The 23,705-nt window shown below is 36.5% G+C and overlaps 1 protein-coding gene across 2 annotated transcripts in view; it reads right to left on the reverse strand.

The window, feature by feature from the left end:
* The window catches only part of LRP2 (LDL receptor related protein 2), a 123,410-nt gene that overhangs the window by 91,069 nt on the left and 8,636 nt on the right, over nucleotides 1-23,705 (reverse strand). For both annotated transcript variants that reach the window (XM_057423635.1, XM_057423634.1), the window contains exons 2-8: nucleotides 13,143-13,250; nucleotides 10,872-10,994; nucleotides 8,405-8,521; nucleotides 2,779-2,889; nucleotides 2,544-2,657; nucleotides 2,238-2,354; nucleotides 1,256-1,399 (exon numbers count right to left, since the gene is read on the reverse strand). In XM_057423635.1, the coding sequence (XP_057279618.1) occupies nucleotides 1,256-1,399; nucleotides 2,238-2,354; nucleotides 2,544-2,657; nucleotides 2,779-2,889; nucleotides 8,405-8,521; nucleotides 10,872-10,994; nucleotides 13,143-13,250 (834 nt within the window). The remainder of the gene's footprint in view (nucleotides 1-1,255; nucleotides 1,400-2,237; nucleotides 2,355-2,543; nucleotides 2,658-2,778; nucleotides 2,890-8,404; nucleotides 8,522-10,871; nucleotides 10,995-13,142; nucleotides 13,251-23,705) is intronic.

Below are 23,705 nucleotides of genomic sequence, written 5' to 3' on the forward strand. Positions count from 1 at the left end.
CTATAATTTCAAGAACAGCTTCTTAAAACATACATGCACAAGAAAGTATGTCTCAAATTCCATGAAATCACATACACTTACATACATGCAGGCAAGGAAATGGAAGACAGAATATAAGCTACTATGCATAACAGGTTTTCAGAACAGAGCTGAAGGACAAGCATCAGTCTTATATGAACCATCACTAGTAAGCACCATGTAAAAAGCTGCACAGAGGAAGCCACCTGCAATACACCATACCTTTCTCTGGTTCCACCAAACCTGCTTGTGAACAACACATCCTCAACCTCTATCTGTTGGCATTTAACCTCAACATTTACTCTTTCATGAAGAAAAAATTCTACTACATTATATTAAGAAGAGTATATATATAACTCCAACATATTAGAGTATATTGGTTGGGTTGTCTTTATTCTTTTCTTCTCTTTTTTCTTTCACCACTTCTCCCTTTCCTTTTACTACTACTCAATAAGAAGTTCAGTGATAGGTGATCAAATTATGATGGTAAAGCGCTTGCTGACTTGCACCTCCTTTTCCTCAGCTTCTTCTGTTAAATGCTTTCCTTTGCAGCTGATATCTGATGTTACTACTAAACCACTCAGCAAAGCAAGAGATGCTTTTTTACAGTGAAGTGTAATTTCCTATTTTTTTTTTCTGTCCTCCTATTCCAAAATGTAGGATTTTATTAATAGGAATTTTCCTCTTGCTGGACATTAAAAATGTAAAATACCATGGTCCTGATTCTCAGAAGGAATCAGTGTTCATAAGAGTGAAATTAACAGGAACTATGCATGCTCATTGCCACCAACAGAGGAAATCCAGTATACAACTAAATGGAGAACCAGATATCCCAGGTGAAATGCAAAAATGACTTAGCCAAGGCTCAGGATAGAATTCAGTCCTGTGGTCTGACCAGTATACAACATTCCTCCTTACTTTTAAAAAGTGAAAACCACAGATATTTAAACAAAAATTTTCTATATAGCACACCTTTCCCCGCCTTCTTGAACACATTTTAGGATATGGAGAGTGAGATAAAAATCCTCATTTGTGAAATTTCATGTACAGATTTACAAAAGGAATGGTCTGTTCGCAGCATACATGCCTCTTTCAGACCATCCAGTCAAAAGAGTACCAACAAAAATAGTGAGATTCCAAAATTTCAGCGTTGTTTAGGGGAGAAAAGGTGAATGTGAAAAGATGTCAGTGCTGATGTTTCTGCTATTCTGTGTACACTTTTGATTCTGATACGTACTGCAGTGCCTGCCTGCAGTGATGTTAGTTTCATCTTCTCCTGCAGGACAGTCTGCAGCCCCATCACACACTTTCCCAATCGGAATGCACTGTCCTGAACCAGGGCAGGCCCACTCTCCTGGGTAGCATTCATGGTGATCACTTTCTATGGAAAGAAAAACAAGAATAACTGAGAAATATGTTTCAAATAATACTTAGAATTTCTTCCCAAACAGCTTCCAAAGCATCTCTATCCTTCATTATTCAGCTTCTGGTTCTTGCATACAGCTGGGAAAGACTATGAAAGAAACAGTATCTATACTTTCTTGTTATGCTTTCTTTTGCCTTCTAAGTACAATGCAAACAATACTTGTGAGACGCGTGAATCTTTCTAGTTTTCTGTGTTGTAAGAAACACTAAAACCATTTAGCTTTAGACAAACTTGTGCACCAGAAATTGACCTAGGGCTTTGTGGTTTCAAAACACGCACAGGCTGTCTGGATAAAGAGAATAATGCTCATTGTAGAAAAGGCCAATAAAAGAGAAAAAAGGCCATGATTTCATTCATTAAAATTTCTCTTTCTTGCATGACAAATCTTGGCAGGAACTGAGTTATTTTCATCTTCAACCAACTGATTTTGGTTATTAGGAACTTCATGTCTCTTAACAGATGACATAAAAATCTCCACAGGAACAAAAAACCACAAAAAATGTAAGAGAAAATGTAAAAGAAAAACATATGTTGCTATATACTACTTATTTTGCAGCATACTTAGTATCACAACACCAACTCAATAGCTCTCATACACACAACAATAAAAAATACTGCGTAAGTTTAAAAAAAAACCAAAACAAAACCCAGAAACTGGTAAAGATGGAATTCTAAGGTTTTTCCCAGAATTAAAATGGATTCAGAACATCTTGATTGGTCAAAACTCCATAAAAGTACTTAGTGAGGTCTTTCTCTGAAAATGTCACCATTAGAAGTTAGCATTATTATATACCACATCCTCTTTCATCTTCATTATCTTCACAATCATCATCTCCATCACATATCCAGCTCTGATGAATGCAACGGCCACTTGGGCAAGTGAAGAAGTTGCCTCTGCAAGTTGCATAAGCTATGGAAAGAAACACCAGAAAATCAAATTGCTCTAAGTGACTAAAAGGTCAGAAATAGCAACATTGTGTCACAAAGTAGTGAGTATCTTTTGATGGCTGTATAGCTAAGCAGTCTACTTCCTGCCATCTGCTTGAACCAGTTCTTAGTAAAACAGTTAAAAAGAGTAAAAAAAACCCAAAAATCATACTGCAAGAGTTTTCATCACTCCTATCTCCGCAGTCATCATCATGGTCACAGATAAAGGCTCGTGGGATACATTCTCCGTTAGCACACTGAAATTGTGTACTGCTGCATCCATGCGCTGAAAGAGATTATAGCACAGAAAGACACACAAAAAATCTGTCAGAAAACATCAATCTTGAATTCTAACAGTGGGTCTATAAAGCATATCTATTTGGGATCAGTTTGCATATGGAACTTACTGCAGTTAGCTTCATCAGAAGAATCTCTGCAATCAACTCTGCCATCACATCGCTGGCTTGCATTGAAACATGCTCCATTTGCACACAACAACTGTTCACATCTTGGATAATCTACAATAAGAAATCCTTCAGTATTAGCAAGAACGTTAGACTACAGCTTATAATGAGTCATACATATGCAGTGTCAACAAAATATCTTGATCTATAGGAAGACAAAAAAGGAACACATCTTCCCATACTACTACTGACAAAATCTATTTACTGACTACTATTGACAAACAATCACTACACTGTCTCCTCCAACACGTATTATGTTATAATTAGGTTATTATGTCATGTATATGCTTTTCATAGATGCTACAAAACCTCACAAGAAAAAAGGGGAAAATACCCCTCTCATACCCCGAAAAGATCTGCAGCCCAGTTTACAATATGATAGAAAACAATGCAAGACAGGAGAGCAAGTAGTGAACGTTTATTTTACCTACTTGTTCCTCAGTTTTATACTTTATTGATCTTAAAAGTACTTAGGTAGTTAAAAACTTCCTGAAATTTACAGTTCCTATGTCCTCTTAGGTGTGTATTCTCAAACTCAGAAACTTCACAGTTTTAGGGTTTTGTTCTAATTAAGCCAAGGATGTTAAACTTTCAGGGCTATGATCAACTTCAGCATCTTTGGGTTTTATTACAAGTTTCCCACTTCCTAAAACAAAAGATCCTGCAGAATGAGAGATTTTTCAGTGTCTGGCTGTTCTACTTATGTAAATGACTTACAGACCAACACAAGGGATTATTTTAAACAACTCAGAAACAATCCTGTAAACACTTATGCATAAAGCAATCAGTGAGTTCAATGGAACTATCCAACAAATTAAGCATGTGCATGTGTTAAATTTCTCTGTACACACCTGATCCCAGAGCAAAGCATTTGGGTATAAAAATCTACAGCTATGCAAGAGCTAATAGTGATCAGAGGAGCTGATCATACTGTCTTTGTTCTAGGGGGCAAGTGGAAAAAGCATTAATGCTCTGTGAGTGTCCAGGAGCTATATAAAAACCCAAGTAAGGGATCTCTTTCAGGGACTTGGAAATGTTTTGGATTTAATGGGTCAGTGACAAATGAATTGGAAAAAACTAAAAAGTAAGGACAAGATTCTGAACTAAAAGGACAAGGCAGGTAGCTTGCATCTAAGAATACAGCTGTGGAAGAGGAAAGAGAGAAAGGAGATAGTATAAGACTGAACGTGGGATTAAGAGAGAAAAGAGAAGGGACAGAAAAATACGAACACTTTTCTTTCATCTTGCTTTTAATTGTGAAGAGCCTCTAACATGAGCATTGTTTCCTTTATCTTTTCCTCCCAAGAGTGTTTGGCTAATTACAGGAAACTGAAAAGATCTCTTCCTAGTGATCACAGTTCTTAGAAGATAATACAAGTTTTGTGCAAACAAAGGGAAATCCATGTCCACTCATTCCAATCCTGAGAGGGAGCTCTTCTTTCTCTCCCCTTCTTCACAGGCATCTCTTCTTCTTCGCTGAAATACTTCTCCACAAACTGTCTTCCCTGTGGCATGCCCGCACTTCAGTTGCAAAATATAAACAATTGGCAAACACCAGCACAAATGACATATAAGGCACCTTGCTCATTGTAACCCAAACTATTTTGGGGCAACAGCTGGAAACACATTTAAATGGCATGTTTCAATGTACACATGTGGAAGATGCTTGAAAGCTATGTCACAGGAATCGTTAGGCCCACACTATTTTGCTCTCTAACACTTCAGTTCTGCAAGCTGAAAATAAATCCATACAAAAAAAAACAACAACCAGTAACAGGAAACAGTTGCAACTGGTATTTGATTCAGCAGCACTGATTTATGTCACACAGTCAGCAAGTGTAACTTTGTGTATCCCTAAACCAAGTTACAAGAAGGAGAAACTAAAATGGGCAATCTCCTGCTTCCAAGTGTCATTCCTTTCCTGCAGCAACATTTCAAAACTTTTTGCAAAATAGAATTAATTAAAAGCCTTTGACTCACTGCCATGAGTCAGCTTATAGCCTATCAGAGATACTAGGAGTCTCAAGAGTCAGGGTCCTATGAGCTACATGTTTATCAGGTAGTGTTCATAGCAGAGATGCGTTGAGAGCTGGGAGACTAACCATACCTTCATTCCTGGCCTTAATTCCTGATTTTGATCCCTGCCACTCTAATCTTTGGCTGCCTTCCTTACTTTGCTCCAGTTTTGCCTCTTCCCTGCTTCAAACTCTCCCTGGTAGAGGTATTTCCTCCAGAACTTCTGCGGTCCTGCAGCTGTTACATGCAATTTGCTCAACATCAAGAACATCAACCTCTGACCACAAGCATTTTCTTCCTTCTTGGACTATATCCCTTGTGATCTCTCCAGTTCTTAATCTTTGTTCACTTTCACCCTGATCTCCACAGATTCATCCCAGACCTGGCTGCTCACTTCCTGACCACAGCGGCTATTTAGCATAGGCAAACAGGAGGCAGGCATTAACAGGTTAGGCAGTTGACCCATGGCAGCAACTCAACACAAAAATTAGAATAAAAAATACAGAGTTTCTGGGTCTGCACTCAGCCTATCAGCCCCAAACAACACATCTTCAAAACACTTCCCCTTTATCTCTGATGGCCTCAGCGCAGTGTTTAGCTGCAGAAATGTATGAGGAAGGTTATTCTGTCAGTCACAGCAAACCAAAATGGTTGGGATTTTCAGTTTTCAATGAAGCTGAGGCAGGAGAGAGAATTCTACCCTTAACTGAAAGAAGCAAAGTATGTGGCACAGAAAAATGGTACCAGTATTGGCTGCTTACTCCCAAAATGTACTTGCTACCCCAAATAAATTGTGTTTCATTCTTCATTTCTAAAGTTTTAAAATGAAGGTATTTGCTAGCTGCTGCTTACTAAAAAAGGTGGAGGAAAATTATATATATATTCAAAGAAAATTTAAAAAAACATAATTTTATTAAATTAAAGCAGCTTCAATGCACTAATTATGTGACCTGCAGCTGAAACATTGTTCTGATGTTTATCTTAGCCTCTGCATGGGTAGTTTTCTCTTGCGGTTAATCCCATTAGCAGTAAAATGGACTAAGACTTTGAATTCCTTTGTTCTGTTTTTTTTACATGTGTAATTGCTGAGTTACTTCATATCATTGACATTGTGCATTTGCCTAGTTTCTTAAATAATGTAACTTATTCAGTAACAAAACTTTAACTTCTTTGCAATCTAAATCTACTTCCAGACAGATCAGTGAGCACAAGGCATAAGTAAACAGACATGCTTAGTTTGTATTTTGTTTTGCTTCGTGAAATAACAGAATCCATTCTAAATAGCTTTTTTCTTTCATTATTCATGGATGTTTCATTTTCTCTTTTTGAAACCTTTTAGTGTAAATTAAATAGTGGGAAATTAATGACAAAGGAAAAGGCCAAAATAGTTATATTCCTCTTGTATTTGTTTATATCAGATAGTGTGGAAAAGGAAATGGATGGAATAGCGGAAAAATGAATATTCAAAGCAAATATTTGAATCTGCTTCAGTAAATGTTAAGATTTACGTTAAGCCCTACTGTGTAGTTAAACATAAAATCCCCAAATTATTAATTGTATCTTATGACTTCTGTTTTAAAGCTCTACATCTTGCAAAGACCGAGAGGAACTAAAATTAACCAGCCTGTCTGAAAGGGTCTTGTCATTACGTTTTCCTCTATTCTCTTGTCTTCAGCACCATCACATTTCTTTAAACTAGTCAAACACTCCTCCTTTCAATATTCAAAGTCACAGTCATTCTTCTGTCTTAGAAGGACTGTCAACACATATTCTAATAAACCAGAGTAGAGGTTGTTGAATGATACGAGGCAGTCTCTCCCCCTGGGGCTAAATATGCTGCCTTCACAACAGTCATGGGGCCTACTGGCTGATGCAGCACTGATTGGGTTTCCCACACAGCAGTAAAGCGCTGCTGTTAAGATATCTAGAGGCCCCTTTCCAAACTGCCTTTTTCATTTACTTAGTTGAGAATGTTAAACATGAAATAAAATGAGCACTTCCATTTTCAAACATCACAGCAGCTTCTAGGCTGAAAAAAAGAATTGTGAGTATTGTCCTTAGGACTCCACTCCCACTGTGCACAGGTTCACTGCATTATGATGACCACACCATTTTATCTGGCTGTTCTACACTGTCTTCAGTGACTACTCACAGAGTGCTCTCAGAGGTTCTGAGAAGTTCCTCTTTTTTAATTCATGAATAATGTATTTTTTTTAACAAGTATCTTTTCTCCAGGATTTTTTTATGTGCTGTGGATTTCCTAAATTAAGTTACCAACCTCTTTCATTTCTCTAAACTGTAAGAGAAAACAAAGCCAAGCTACAGAAGATATTCTTCCAGCAATGGTATGGGATATTTTGGATCCTGGCTTTTAGCCATTTGTGTTGGTGACCTTAAAACTGGCTGTGGGTCTATCTCATGGAAAAGTTCCAAGCTGGTTGTCTAAGCAACCATCTATTCCAGAGTACCAAATAGTTCTAAATCACCTTTCATTCTACAGAGTGTACATTTTAGGCACTTGTAAGTCAGGGATAAAATACACTAACAGCTGGCTGACCATGTAGTATGCTGGTTTTCTTTTTACAGAGCATGTGCATGTGCCCTTTTTTCCTCTAAACACAGCCATTAACAATGTTTTCTTGCTTGCTTCTTTACCCATGACACTTAGCATGCTGACTTCTTCCCCTACTGTCCACCCAAAGTCTAGTTCTGAGTGAAGTTTACAGTTATGTCTTTTTCCTAAAGGCACCCTAAGTTCCAACAGCTCATATGTTATGTGTCACTCATGAGATGTAAAGCTTTCTCTTAATACTAACTATGAACAGGCATGATGTTACACACTGCTGTATAGGTATTAGGCAAAAAAATCTCTGAAAAATCCGGCCTCCATTCTGTAGCCAGCTGTCCTTTCCATCAGTATTCAACCTAGGCCAGGATCTAGGGAGGCTGCCACCAGTCAGTCAGTCAGCCTCAACTCTGTGGAAATTAGGCTGAAAAAAACCTACTTGTCCATCTTCATTTTGTTGGCACAATATAAACAGCTTCTCTGAATACAATATCACCCAGTGTTGCTTCATCTCCACAACAAACTGCAGTCTAGAATCCAAATGCTTTTGAAAGGGTCAAAGTTACTCAAAGAAGTGATTTGGGCTCAAATTCTGCTTTTCTATGCAGGTTATACTTATCACTGATTTCATAAGAAGCATGCAAAAAGGATACGAAAAAATTGGGCAAAGTTAGGTCTGAGACTCCCTAGGCTTTAAGCCATTTTAACATGGCTGTTTTTTTCCAATACAATATTCATTATCCTTCAGACAGTGACAGACAAGAAGCCCTGGTCCTATGGCAGCAGTTTGCATTTGAGTTCTCCAATAATGGATCTGTATCAGGACATCAGCTCTAATACACAAAAGAATCTGAAATGAAACTCTCATAACAAGCAGCATATTGTGGTCATCCTGTCCATCAACAAGCTCTTTAATCTTACAAATTTAATAAAATGCCACAGAGAGATGAGATGAAACTAGATCTAGTGCTAAGAGTTAAGACTCACGGCAGACTCTTTCATCTGTTCCATCAGTGCAGTCCTTCACTCGATCGCACCAATATGCACTTGGGATACACTGTCCATTTGAACATGTGAACTGCTGACTTGAGCATGTCCTTCCCGCTGCAAGAAACAGGCACTCAATCAATCTTTCCCGTCAACCAAGATTTTTAATGCAGAACAATATTATCGCTTCTTCCTCTTTAACTACTCCATCCTTCTCACAAATGCTAGCACAAGACTTTCTTCCCCTGTACTTCTGTGTACTCAAAGAGATTAAAGAGCACTTGACAAACACATGGCAGATAACATAGTTCCATGAGGCCTTCTGTAGCCTGCAAGGTCACTGCTTTTCTCCACTGAAGGGGTTAACCTCTAGGTTAAAAATTACCTCCTTGTAATTGTTCTGGCTAAAAGATTAAGTTACTAATTCTCACAGTTTTAAAGTTTTCTCTATTATTCTACTTACTACATAAAAATCATCCAGTAACTCCATTATTTGGTCAACTAGAATGCCACGATGTAAACACATCAGAACTAGATGTAAAGCACTGCTTTCTAATACAGCACGGGCCTCAACAGTCAGGTTTATTTTACATTCCTAAGTACTAGAGGATGAAGAATAATTATATCTCTTCTCATGACAGCTGTGTCAGTAAAAAGCAACCACATAAAACTGTTCAATTCCACTTTGATTTTACTACAGCTAAATTCAATTCTCTGTTCTAGGGAAATTAATTGAATCTGAGAAGATACAGCTGAAGGGCAAAATGCTAACTTTTCCTCCCTTCTGCCACCTGCACATTTGTTTCTTTCAAACTCATGTTATATCTCATCACCATCCCAGTCTATACACTGGCATCAAGTCTGCTGTTTTACGGGGGCTCTCCATTCCTCCTTCTGTCAGCAGTGTTTTCAAAGCATGATCGACTACTGGGATACTGGTGTCATGAGTTAAAACAAGAGGAAGGCAGTAATGTGAAACAAATACGTTTTAATTCTGCATGTGTGACTCCCAGAGCTGTCAGCCATTCTCCTCAGGAAAAATGTTTAATGTTTCAGGAAGGAAAAACTTTTCCAGGGTTCCCAAGCAAAAAGATGGAGTCTCTTTAGAAGAATAAGGACAAATACCAGGACATGGCTCTAAAACAGCAGCAGTGCCATTCTGTAGTTACTAACACTCAAGATTAACCAGTATATGGAAAATCATGTTACAGTGACCCAGTTAAAAAGTCAACTCAGAGTTGTTGCTCATTTTGCATTTTCTATCTACAGTTACCTTAGTTAAAACATAACCAGCAGTTGCACTGCATCTTCTCAGAGGAAGAGTGGAACAAAAAGCAGTCAACTTTAGTTCCATTTTTTCCATTCAGTGGGAACACATATCAAGAGATAAAAGTGAAAACCAAGTCTGTGAGCAAAATCCTTCCAAAACTCATACCTGTGAACCTCCTCAGAATCAAGGGGGTTAGTGAGTAGCTCCAGAGCTGTTCAGTTTAAAAAAGTTATCAAAAAATGATATATAGAATCAAAAGGAACATAAATTAATCTTATCCTCATCATTAAAGTAACTTCTAACACCAGAAGTAGCAGGAAAAAAGTTCCTCAGAACACTACACTTGTTCTTCCTATTTTATGCAAGAACACGGAGAATGTAATTTGGTGTGATAATCACCTCAGTCCCCTGTTCATCATGTACTTAACTGTATGCAGTCCTTAAACTGCTTAGTTACAAAATTCAAAAATCAGAGTAACATATTTTATTATTATCAATATTTATCTTGCTATCAATACTGAAATAAGAAAGAGCCTAGGGCTATGGCAGTTAGGCTGCTAAATGATTTCTTTGCTCTAAAATATACAGATAACATTAAACACTAGTTTAAAACAGCAGTTCACTTGTGAATAATATATAGCATAATAAATTGAAATACTAATACAAATTAGTTCCTAAATTTAAGCTGTCCAAATCATAATGAAAGACTCGACTCTCATCCCATACCAGGACTTTTTATATTCTTCCTGTCTGAACATGAGATAGAACTCTGGCCATTTTAAATAATAATGCCAATAAATAGCATCACTTAAGATGGTACAAGAATCTTCAGCAATGTTTACTTCAACTGACTGATATTTCCTCCTTTTTTAAATACATACAGATTTCTGATTTTTTGGAACTACTAAATTTCATATCAACTATAAAACTATTATCACTGTATATTTTTCTCCTTTTTTTCTCTTTTTAATTAACTGAAACATTGGTAATTTTCAGATTTCAAGACCTAGAGATGTCTTTTTGAACACACCTTCTGTATTTTATCTATTTCAGATTATTTTATTTCTAGAAACTAAAGAGACTCTTCTAGTAAAAGATGTACCTAAATCAAGTTTGTTTCTGTATGTCCTCAATATGCTGCTATGTGAAATACCTTATTTCACAAAGCTGATATAACATTAGAACTGAAATACTTACGACATTGTTGATGCTCATCTGAGCCATCTTCACAGTCTTCCTCATCATCGCAAACCCATGAGTGTGGGATACATTCGCCATCAGTGAGACACTGAAACTGATTTCCCTCACAGGTAGGTTGGGCTAGTGTAAGCAATGAAAAAAAAACCCCATAATTTCACAGACATCTGGGAAAGCACTTTCAAAGAAAACAATTAAATAAGGCAAAAGACTTAAGGTTCAAGTGTCACTTGGCTGTAATTTCCACTAAGGAGGCATTTGACAAACCAAAGAAAATGGACAGAGCAAGGAAGGCAAAGTGGGCCAGCAGAAGGGTGCTCAAAGGCAAAATTTAGACTAGTGAATATGAATTTTCAGTTTTGTGTTCTCCCATGGAAACACAAGCTCCTCTTGAAGGCAGGTTACAGGAAAAGCTTAAGGCTCTGAATTGCCCTCTTATGGCACAGCCTGTTACACATGGAGTCAACATTAGCTTCCCTAGTTTCACAGGGGTCTGTTCAATTGCTCTCAATCTACCTCAGATGCTCTATCCCTGGTGGGAAGAAGGTCTTTCAAAACAAGCTCATGACTCTTCTCCATGAATTCATGAGATGAAAGTGAGGGCCAGGTCAGAACCTGAATGTTGTTGGCCCAGCTCCACTCTGTACTTTTCAAATAGCCAAACAACAGAGAGCTATTAGAGAGAAAGATAATGTTTGAAATTGTATTACTGCTGATTCTGTCCCTAGTTAATACTCCTGGGAAGAGTCACTAGTACAACACAGTCCAGTAGACAGGACTCTGGTCTTCGCCCTCTTTTTTTCTCAGGATTATGTTGTTGCACTATTGCAAAGCCAACTAGAAACACTTGTGCTCATGGGATGATATGCAAGCACAGCTAACAATGCAAACAAAGCATCAAGGGAGAAATGTAAATCACTCTGTAGATTTAGAGTTGAGAGGTACAAAATTACATTAGAAGTAAAGTAATTAGAGGGATAAAACTGATCACATGCTACAGACAATGCACTTCATGCATATTTTCTTTGATTCCTGTTGTAAGACTCAAAGAATAACATTACAATATAATTTTAATCCTTAGGCCAGTTTCAAACATTTTAAAACTATTTTCCTAGACGCTTACATGTCCCAGTACCTATCACACATTAACATGCTGTTTTTAAAAGCAGTTAACTGAAAAAATTTAATTTTCATCTTCCTAGTTTATCATATGTATGAAAACAAGAACAACTCAACTTCATGCTTAGAACTATGACGACTGTAGTAAATGTTGGTTCTTTTTATTTTTTTATCTTTCACAAAGTCAACATGAATTTTACCCACTCCTTGTTCAAAGCCCAACCACTTCTTTCCAGTTGCAGTTCAGAACTAATTGAAATAACAGGCTATAAGAGACCACCATTTTGTTTTTCCAGTTTAAAGCATTCTTCATCCAGAACTGCAATGGGTTTTGGAGTTAACTAAAGCACTAAGCAGCAAACCAGACTGCCAAGCTGTGTGAATGACCTCCAATTATTATATGGGTCAAGAAGCAATAGAACAGTACAGCGTGAGAAGATCCAACATAAATCAGTCTTTCTCAGTTATCAGCTGAAGGGCAAAAACTGACCTAACCTATAAGTGGGCTCCTAACTGCACCAGCCCATGAAACCTTAAAAACCACTAGAACCGAGAAGGGGAAATGCACGTGAGTTCCTGAAAACAGACTGTTAAGGCCATTTCTTCATTTTCAGAACCTTTTAACATTCAGCTTGAGAGACTCTTTCTGCACTGATATAACAGCCCATCTGTATACAACTGTTGTCCCTGAATTGCTGGCACGAAGGGCAACATGACCAACTCTAGACAATTAACCAAGGCTCCACCTAAGGTGCAGTAGGTACAGGTTATTGTCTAGGGCCTGAAAGATCAAAAATTTATAGCTCAACTGATGCTGATGGTAGCTGTATGTACATCTAACATTCAGGACTACTGCAATGATATAATACAATAGCTTTCTACATCTACTTAGAAAACAGTCATCAAAAGAAACTCAGATTTTTAAGAGAAGACTAAGTCATGTTAGAAGTGGAGCACTACTTGATTTGCAGACTACCTAAGCCAATGGACTCAAGAAATACAACTCTTCAGCAGATTCTGCAGTCTTCTGGGGACAACTAGGAGTTTTCTCCCCTTCCAATATTCATCCTGTACCACAAGTACAGTTGAGCACACTGGGATCTCAATATTTTTTATATTACCAAAAAGTTGCTCTATAGTTGTTTTACTTACGACAACCAGCTTCGTCTGTATCATCCGAGCAGTCTCTAGCCCCATCACACCTCCAATCTGCAGGAATACAGCGTCCATTTCCACATCGAAACTGCCCCCGCTCACATCCTGTGGTAAAGCAGAGAAACAAGTAGGTTAGCAGTATCAGCACATAAAACCAGACAGTGCAGTGCATTCCTGTCAAACAACTGCTATCTATCAATCACTTTACAACATGAAAATGACAGAAAGTATCATGATAATACAAAAATATAACTAAGTGTGTATACATATACATATATGTATAAATGATCTCTAAGCACCCAGTCAACCAAAACAAACAAAAAAGAAAAACTAGCTCTCAACCTTACAGGGCATTTTTCAGTCAAATTCCTACAAAATTCACATTATTTTAATATTTGTATATTATATAAACAAACAAAACAAACACTATAAAGAAAAAAACACAGGAAAAATAATCTAAACAAGTCTCAGAGTAGCACCTGTACTACAGAAACTTATTTAGCAAAAATGTATCAATTTTAAATTCACAAGCAGTATAGACTTAACTAAAGGTAGGGCATCATTTTCCTCATTACTTTTAAGGGCTAAACATGCTGAACATTAGTCCTCCCCAGAGTCCCTAAGGATTTAAAAAAATAATAATAATCCCCTTAGCTGAAGTGGAAATTTTGTTTCAGCAGTGACCACCTGAAAGTATAGAGAGACCTCAGCTTTGTTTTGGTTTTTAATAATGCCCCAATATTTGAAATCTTTCCTCTGAAGTATAGGAAAGCATGTCTTCAGTCAACATTTGAATAGCAAATAATTTTAAAAGAAATTAAGCTCTCAGACATTTATGGCTGATCGAAAGCTATCCTGCTGTCATTCCCTCCTGCTTAACCTACTAAGGATTAAGACCTGATAAAGAATCATTCATTTCCAGGTGTAAATGCAGCTGGATCAGGCCTTTATTAGAGTCGACTAATGAAATCTCCAGTCCCATAGGAAAGAGAAAATGCACTGTTTATGGCCTTTCATTGACTACAGCCTCATAAAAAGAGAGTGAGCAGTTTTATAGGTCCCCAAAACAATGAGCTATAACATAATTAGGTTCAACAGAGTTCTGTTTCATGTTAATCTGTTGTCAGCACCTCAGAGAATGGAAAACTGAACAAAAATACCTGAGGTAGTAGTAAAGCACAAATCTGAAGGGAAAAAAAAAATCCTGTTTCCTGATTTAATTAATAGCCATATGATAAAACATCTTTCAATTATTCTGAGTGATTTGTCCAGAGAAGATAACCTCAGTATTCATAAAGCACAACCACCTACTTTTTGAATTCATGATGACATAAATAACATGTTACCCTAACTTTCATGTAAAACCAGGCATATCAACACTGTCACATAAACACAGTTAAGTGATGTATTCCTAAGGGATATAGGCAAGCTACTTTATGCAAGGAATGTTCAAATCTGATTGTCTGGTAGTGACATCCTGATTTATAATGTATCCTGCAAATGGTCAAAAATTTTACTTGGATAAATGGTGGTACGGAGTGGTACAGGAGTATGTTCACCCAAATACCTTCTATAGACTAATGCATGATGGTGGTTGGTGGTGCAGGTCTGGGGTTGGTGGTGCAGGTCTCTTATCAACTACCTTTAAAACACAACAACCTCCCTTGCAAAAATGCCCTGAAGGAATGTACAAGTTCACTCTGGAATCCCAGGCCCTCTTGCTGAATTTTGCCCTACAAAGCAACATTTCCATATGAGATTAGTAGCAAAAGCTCTAACAAACACGACACACAAACCACTGTGTATCAATTGGAATTTCTATGCAAAGCAAATACTAAATCTGCTTTTATATTTACTATGTTACTGATATTCAAAACCATCGGAATATTCATAGCTAGCTACTTAAAAAGAAGTTACAATTCAGAATTAAATCTGCATCCACATGATTAGAATAATTTCTAATGAAATATGCTTATAAGCAAGCAATATGAGCAATTTGTATATTATTTCTAAATAGTAACTAGGTAAAAAAGCTGTCAAGCACTATATGCCACTGCTAATTTATTTTTCCTATCTTGTATTAAGTTGCTATAGTTAAACATACCCTTATAGTGATAAAAATGAGGAGATAACACTGATAAACTTTTTAGAAAGCATTATAAACATAGCTTTTGTACAGCATGAGAAATGGTAACTGGATGTTAACAGAAAACCTGCAAACCATGCAGTTCTCCTACACTCTGTAATACTTTGCAGAATTACAGTTTAAGTTGCTCACACCTATGTACAGTAAGCACTGTATCGATGTCCATTTATACAGTTCTTCAGCAGACCTATTGTAATTCAATTACGTCATTAGGCTTTTCAAATATTATCCTCCATGCTTACTTATAACTGAAGCCAAAGAGCTCTGAAACACCTAAAAGAAAAAAAAGACTGATACTTCACTTACCACTGTTTTATATTATCTTTAGAACAGAGAAAATTACATAGCAGATAATGATGCTAATTCATTCAAAAGACAACCCTTGAAAATAAGTAATATGGAAGAAGTAAAAGTGGCATGCAGTATCAAAGGCACTTCTCACAAAGATTCAAAAAAGCTTGTGTTTCAACTGGGAACAAACCCAATTTTAAGTTTGATAAAGAAGAAAGCAATCAGGGGGAAAATGCATGATTACAAGATTACTGCTATGAATACCCAAGAGAAATATCCAGAATGACAGAAAAATAATCATGTCAGCAATAACCAGGTTTGTTAATACGGACACCTACAGAGACCGTTTTCTCAAAACTTCTGCTAAAACCAAGTACGGGAAACCTACCTTGAAGATCTGTGATTTAGTTACTATGAATTTAGTTACAAATTTTAAATAGTATTAAGTAAAAATGCTGCAGGCATTACGCACACTGATCAGTAATGATCCATAGAGGAAACATATGGAGACCAAAAGGACTATTTCCATTGATACATGCTATGCAATGTGAGCCTGCAGCACCTGGGTTTCAGCAAGAAGGCAGACTGTCAGAAGACAAGGGGTATCCACTTGTTTATTGCCATTATCTGAAGTCTCAATATGATTAGTCATTAATAATTTTATGGAAGGTTTTGCTTTCAATAAGATTTTTTTTTTTATGTCAAGGCAGACAAAATTAATACTAATGAGCTAATTTCCATAGAAATTCTGGTTTACTCTGACAGATGCTGATAAAACCAGACACCTCTTTCAGGCAAGCATTGCTAATATAAAATAATCTAGGTGATTTTTGAAAGTTCAAAATTCAGAAATGATCAAATTTTTGGTGTTGCTCTACTCGAACTATAATTCAGTTTTTGTCTTCTGACTGTGATTAAAGCACTACTAAAATACAGACTGAAGTATGCATGGCAGTCCTTAAGAATCACACCAGAATATATATAAAGAAGCATCTCTGGGTACTAACAAAAATATTTTTGAAAGGTAAGGTCTGTTTTAACTGCCTAATATTAAGGAAAACACCAAGGTAAAAACAAATGAATGGTATCGTCTTTAATATAAACCAGTTTAGTTCTGAAAAATGCAAACCAAAGACCAGAAGCATCACTGGAAAAGCAGAGCACAAAGCATTGCTTCTAAACTTCTTGATATATTTCCTACGTCTGAGCTTTATGCTAACTTTGTCACTAGACTTCATGTGGTCCTCTGCGTCTGGGATTCTCTTGTAAAAGATTCCTGAGTGGATGTTTTAGGTTCGCAATTTGCTCTGAAAAAAGAAGGCAGTTAATATTACTGGCTCTGGGTAAGCTAATTGCACAAAGATTATGCCATGTAGTCATTTTCCACTGGAATAAATCAACATAATAATGATTTTGTCAGACCAAAGACTGAACAAAATACTAATCAAAAAAAACACATTTGAATCATAGAATCATTTGGGTGGCTTTTAATTTATTAAAAATAAATGTATCTCTTACCAATGGAAATAATGTGATACAAGCACCATTCAATACAATTAGCTCAGATTCTTCAAGACAAGTTTTGCCCAGCAAGTGTTGCCTGAAGAGGAATGAAGCTAAACCCTTGCTAACAGCAAATCCCACTGCCACTAGAGGATAGTAGTCAACCTTCACAGCACTAATGAATGTTACTCAATGTCACATTAGGTCATACGGAACTCCAGCAGAAGAGAGAGAGGTTAATAGCTTCAGGCATTTCACAGCACAATGGTTGCACCCATAGGGTTACAGCCTTCAATAGGAAGGCAGCCTATTACAGGCTCTCAAACTCTCCTGTGCTTCATTTGCCCCAATATGTTTGTGTAGAAATATTGAGATTGAGACCTAAAGCTTAAATAAAATCCTCTTGCGTTAAAATCAGAATGTTACCTTCACTTTATAATGGAAACCTATACTGCCCCACTCTCTGCCACTCTGCATTACTCCAGACTCCTTTCAGCTCTTCTTTGAACAGTTCTAGTCTTTTCCAATTCTTTTAATAAATTTTCTACCTGCCCATTCAACCTTGAAGTCTCTCATACTTTTCTAACTTTGACTACAAATCTTTTGAATTACATTTGTGATCCAGAGATTAAAGGCACCATGAGATTCTGACTATAAAGAACAGACCAAAACCCCTTATTTCTTCTTTCTTACTCATGCCCACAATACCTTTGAGAACTGCTAACACCTCTTTACCAATTAAGCCCGAATGAAAGATTTAAAGTAATGAAGAACATGTTAAGCCCAGGGTAGGTTGCACCACTTTCAAACTGTCCACTCAGAAATGAAACTTACACTCACTTGACACTTCAAGAGTCTTCTCTCTCAATGGATTTTTTTGTATTTAAAAGAGTAACATTCTTCAAGATAATATTTTTCCAACTGAACAGTTCCACCTTTAATACATCTGCAGCTTTTCAACAAATAAGTGCAAACAAGCTGTACATTACAAATGTCTTCCACATACATTTTACAAAAAGAAAACCAAGCAATAAGCTCTCTTTTCTTCCTTTCTGCCTTCTGACAGGGTACTTTTTTTCCCATTCACCCCCAGACAGAACAGCCCACTCCAGTGGCACTGCAGGTGCCTGGAGAATCACCTTCCATACACTTTGCTGTCAGATTTTTGCCTAGCTTAATTGCATATCAAACAGCCTGAGGTTTTGGAATGCTCAGGGAGGGGAAGCTAAAACTCTGGAAATTCCATCTCTGTTCCCCCACACTAATGAGGAAAGAAGTAAAATCCATAGTTCAGGAAAAACCTTTGCTTATTATTGTAAAATGTGCTGTGATATTGAAAAGTAGCATTCTGCTAGCAATTACAATAGGTAAATGTAAAGAAAAATGGTCTGATATAATTACGATAGATTTCATATATCAATATTTAACTTTCAGTACTTCTACACTGTGAAAACTCCTTTATATTTAATACAAACTGTTCAGATGAAAAAAACACCGACCACATAAGCATTTAAAGGTATTACAGAAAGCTGTACAAGGTTTATTTTCAGCTTTCAAGACATTGCAACACAGAACATCTTTTGTACCTACATGTCTCTAAACCAGATTATATTGGAGAAATCTGACAATATGAACAAAATGACAATATCAACAAAAAGGCAATACGAATGTGAGTCTGCACCCACTTCACATGACCAAAAGATCTCTGTATACAGGCTGACAGGTAGACAGGAGACTAGTCAAGGGACAATCTGAAGCAGAAGAGCAAGAGAGAGTTACAATATGAATAGGAAGCACAGGATTTCTTTTACTGAATTAACATCCAATTAGATATTATAACGAGATTATTAGTAAAATAGCTTCTATAGACTCAGTAGTTGATCAAGGACTCTTTGCGCCTTGCACTGTACGAACGCTTAACAAAAAGAAGGGTCATATCCTAGACAGTTTACAGGATAAATGATGATAGGTGCTTGAACTCACCTGGGTGGCCCAATGTCAACAAGCAAAGGCTAAATGGCCCCTTTTTTTTGCAACGCAAAATCTGGAGTGCTACTGTTTCTCCAGTAGCACTCCAGGAAGTCACAGTACATGAGAGGCAAACTCAGTTTTGCTGGTATAATTATTAGGCAGCACAAGAAACAACATGCACCTTGATCCTTCCTATGGAGGGGCCTCCACAGGAAGCCTTTATCAATTGGTGTTGGAAGGGCTCCTAGCCAGAGACTCCACCTCTAACTCTAGTGTGTTTAATGTAATCAATGCACTACTCTTCACAAAAATTGTCTACTCTGTTTTTAAATTCAATTATTCATCTGAATGCCAACAACATAATGAGATGTGTGTGCAGAAGTACCTCATTTACTTAATTTGATTGTTTTATTATGCACCCCCTAGTCTCCAAGCTAAGATATGGGCATTTTAGAAAACTTTCTGGTACACAGATGATACAGATTATTTCAGATTATTTCACTGTGGGGGTACGTGGAAATGATAAGGGACTGAACTTGAAGCAACAGATCTAGTTCTCCGTTGACACAAAGTGGACTACGAGATTTGGTTCCCAAGTCCCACTTGCACAACTTCCTCAAAAAATAGCAGAAACCTATTGATAATAAAATAGCTTTTACTCACCCAAACAGCAGAAAAATGATACTTCTACACCTTCTCCCTAAAAATCCACTCACATGTAGAACTCCCTATATTATTGGATTATAAATAAAACTGATACCAGGAAGGTGAGAGGAATGAAAACAGAAGGTAAACTTAAGTTTAATTATTTGTTTCTTTCTGTAAGTCTACCCATATATGCAGAGTCTATTTCTCAGATTAAGGAGCTAGATATTCCATACTCACAGAAGAGGAAACTGAGTAAACCACATTCTGAGTTCATTGAAATGATGGGTATCAGAATCTGTAATAAATGGATCTTGCCTGTCAGACTAGAACCCAATGCTACATTTTATATTACACAGTGATTTTTAATAAATAGCACCTTAAAATTCAAGAACAAAAGTGAAAACTTTGCCTTTCAAAACAGACTTAGAAATATCATGTTTCACTGCAGCAACAGCAGGTTTTTATTGTTTCTCTTTCAAAACCACTTGCCAAGTAGTTAAGGAAGTCCAGAGACAGCAAAATATGTATTATATTCTGTGATTTGTGTGTGCACGCTCCTGCATATGCAGACGCTTGTCAACCAAAACCATTGTTAAAACTAAAGCATCAAATCTGGTTTTAATAATACTCACATGCAAAATGTTTTTTGAACATATTAAAATTAGTATATTGTATGTTAAACTATTTGTTCTCAGTTAATACAATTATAAAAGGACTATAGATTCATTTCTACTAATGCCTCAACATAAATCCAAGAATTAAACAAACTCAGGATTTTAATCTACTGAAACTAAGCAGGAAAGCTTTCCTGCAAAGAAAAAAGGGTTCAAGTCTCCTGCAGACACAAAGTTCAAAGGAATGACACTGTAAATGCCTCCTAGCAACATTAAAGATATTCATAATCCTCATCCTCTCTACCTTACTTTAGCTTTATTTATTGAAAAAGCAACAAATACAAACAGTCTGATAAAAATAGAAATGGTTTCTAAATTATTTTTTAACAAACCTATTCAATTTTATTTTCTTCAAGTATAAGCCTGAAGTAATAATGAAGAGAACAACCCTAATTTTCTAATAAATCACATATGGACCTCTTAGAAAAAAAACCCTCATTTCAAATGTTTTCTTTCTTAAAGCTCTGGTATTCAGAACAAAATAACTATAGCTTCTACATTATCACTTTAAAACCAGCCAATCTGGAAGAAAAAAAAAAAAAAAACAAACCCAAAACAATAATATATAGAATATTTTTTAATTATTCACATCGATCTTAAACATAGAAAAAAACCAAACCTTCTTGAATCTAAAATCATGACAGTTCACTTACCATACATGTTCACAAACAGCACATATCCATACTATGTATCTTTACCACAGTACAAAACTAAAAGCAAATTAATCAAAATTAAGTTCCTTTATAGCCTTTCTTCAACTCACACACTTTTTAGAAAGCAACAAATAAACTCTTACTATCTTCTTAGTCCTATAATAAGCAGGAATAAGAAATAATCCTTTTAAACAAGGGCTAATTCTAATAGACAGGAGGTGATATACCTTTCCACTGATAAAGTAAATATTCCTTAGATTGAACAGATCAGTTTCCTTCTTCCATTTAAGTCACTGTGAAACTTCTTCTCCTTCAGTGATAACTAATTTTTGTTTGACACTTTCTTTAATCCCAACTGTATATAAAGTATTTTCCAAGGTGAGACCAACAAAAACTATGTGTACTCCTTTCTTAGAGTATTTAGTAAACATTATCAGCATGGCTATAATTCAAGAGAATCAGTCTTTGAAGTACTAAAAGATTAGACTTTACAATATAAAAATGTATTTCAGACACATGACATATGTTCTGCACTAAACAGGATAACCTCAACCAGTTGTCTTGACATTAGGTGTCTTAGTCCACACAAAGGACCTGCGACTGCATTAGCTGGTTAAGCAAAGCAAGCACTGTGGAGCTATAGGGAAGGCTACATGTTTGAGCTGTCCTAAATCCTTCCTTTCCGTGAATGGCACATTAAATTTGTAAATGTGTTCTAATTGACAAAATGACATAAGGAGGAAGAAGAACAAGCAAACTCAGTATAAAGACACCTCCAGTTACTCACAGGAGGAAGCATCCCAAGCATTTTCCTAAGAATGAACCTTTCTAATGGCCCCAAGGCTGCTGTAGAATAACAATTGGGTAACAGTAAGGGGGGGAATATGACCAAACAATGAAAATCTTCAAGTCTAGGAAGTATTTACAACTACACAGTATGTGGAAAATGAAAAAAGCACTTAAACAGCTTAGAAAGTGTACAGTACATACCACTGAGAAGGTCTGTTAGATTCAGTAGCAGTTGACAAAACAATCTGCTCAGTAAGCTATTCTCATTCTGAGAGCTGCACTGCTTTTTAAATAAATGTGATGTTTGTTCTCAAAATCAGACTCCATACTGAGATGGTGAGCTGCATTCAATTCAGTCATGCTCTCCTAAAAGCCGATGAGTCATTGTAGCACTAGAAATCAGCCTCAGTAAGAGCCTTCCAATCCAGTTTGTTACAGTGAAATTGTGTAATTTTTTTATATTTCTTTTATTGAAACTTGCTATACAACATCTAACAGTGCCAAATCATAACTTACTGAAATATTATATCACAAGTTATTAAATAAAAAAATAAACTCGTGCAAAAAATAAACCGCTTCCCCTTACACAGATAACACAGTAATCACATTAAGTGAAAGCTATTTCTTTTTCGCCACAGAAGCCGTATCTGTAACAAAATTCTTCACTATTTGAATAGCATCATCATAACTAGTAGGACTCTAGATAAAAAAAAAAAAAAAAAAGGACAATTTAAGCTGTGAACCAAAACTTGACAGGGCTTTTGCACTTCAAAAATAGTGACTGTTACTTATTGCAAACTAAACATGCAAGAACATTTTCAGAAAAGCAAACTAATAGAAGTGTCAGTACAGAATAGGTAGTTCAGATGCTACAAGCATCTAGCATGCGCCTAGTCAGACATTCTAATGCTACTTAATACTGCCCATGACATGAGGAACTATATCTATTTCTTTGGACACTCATCAAATTTCCTCCTTATACAGTAGCAACTCAATTTCAGCTTGCCGCTAACAGCTATGGCTGGTCCCTCCTTATCAAGCTTCTTGAAAAAGAAATCCCATGTGTTAAGGCAGGCCTGAGTAAAGGAAGGATCACCTGAACTGAAACAACAACATTGTCCAATGTGCTCACACAAAAATAAAATTTATCTTAATAAACCTGAAAATAAGCAATAAGAATTAAATCATCCTTCGGCTCTTTCATTTTTAAAAACGTAGCATATTTTCTTTACAGTTCTCAATTTAAAAAATAATCTTTAAAAAATTCTTACCCAAACAGTAATACTAATGAGTGTGTCAAATTAAAAAGACAAAGTTCTTAAATACACTGGAAGAGGATAAACACAAGAAATATCATCTGCCACTGAAACATTACCCTTCCTTTCAGCCCCAATGGAAGCATTTAACTTAGATGTCCCCTAACCAGCCAAACTCTACAACTGTCGGATTTACTCACCCCTTAGGATTTTTTAAGGGTACTTGATTCTGCTGTTACTTCCCTTCATTGGTGGCTGTTAGGCATAATATTTTAAGTAACTCTTTAAATTACATTAGCTAGCTACTCTAAGCAGCATTCCAGGCACAATAGTGAACAGCAGGAAAGAAGGGTCTCTTGCTCTAACTTGTGAAGCTGGATAAGCCCTACACTTGCTACATCCTTGGAAACACAAGAGCATGCAAGTCCTGCATACTTACATACTTAGATCCAAAAGCAAGTGGACAAACCCACAGTAAGGGCACACATTGACTCCCAAGTTTCACAGTGGTAGCACACAACATATTAATAACAATCCTCACAGAACTGCAGGCATTTGTCTACAAACTTGCAACTTTTAAATTGTAATGCCTTTCTCATAGCAACAGTTTCTATCAGTCTTTCAAAATG

Source organism: Pezoporus wallicus, unplaced genomic scaffold, assembly GCF_028554395.1.
Source record: "Pezoporus wallicus isolate ANWC-B61680 ecotype Strahan unplaced genomic scaffold, APGP_CSIRO_Pwel_v1 contig_1181, whole genome shotgun sequence".
In the NCBI taxonomy this organism is placed as follows: domain Eukaryota; kingdom Metazoa; phylum Chordata; class Aves; order Psittaciformes; family Psittacidae; genus Pezoporus; species Pezoporus wallicus.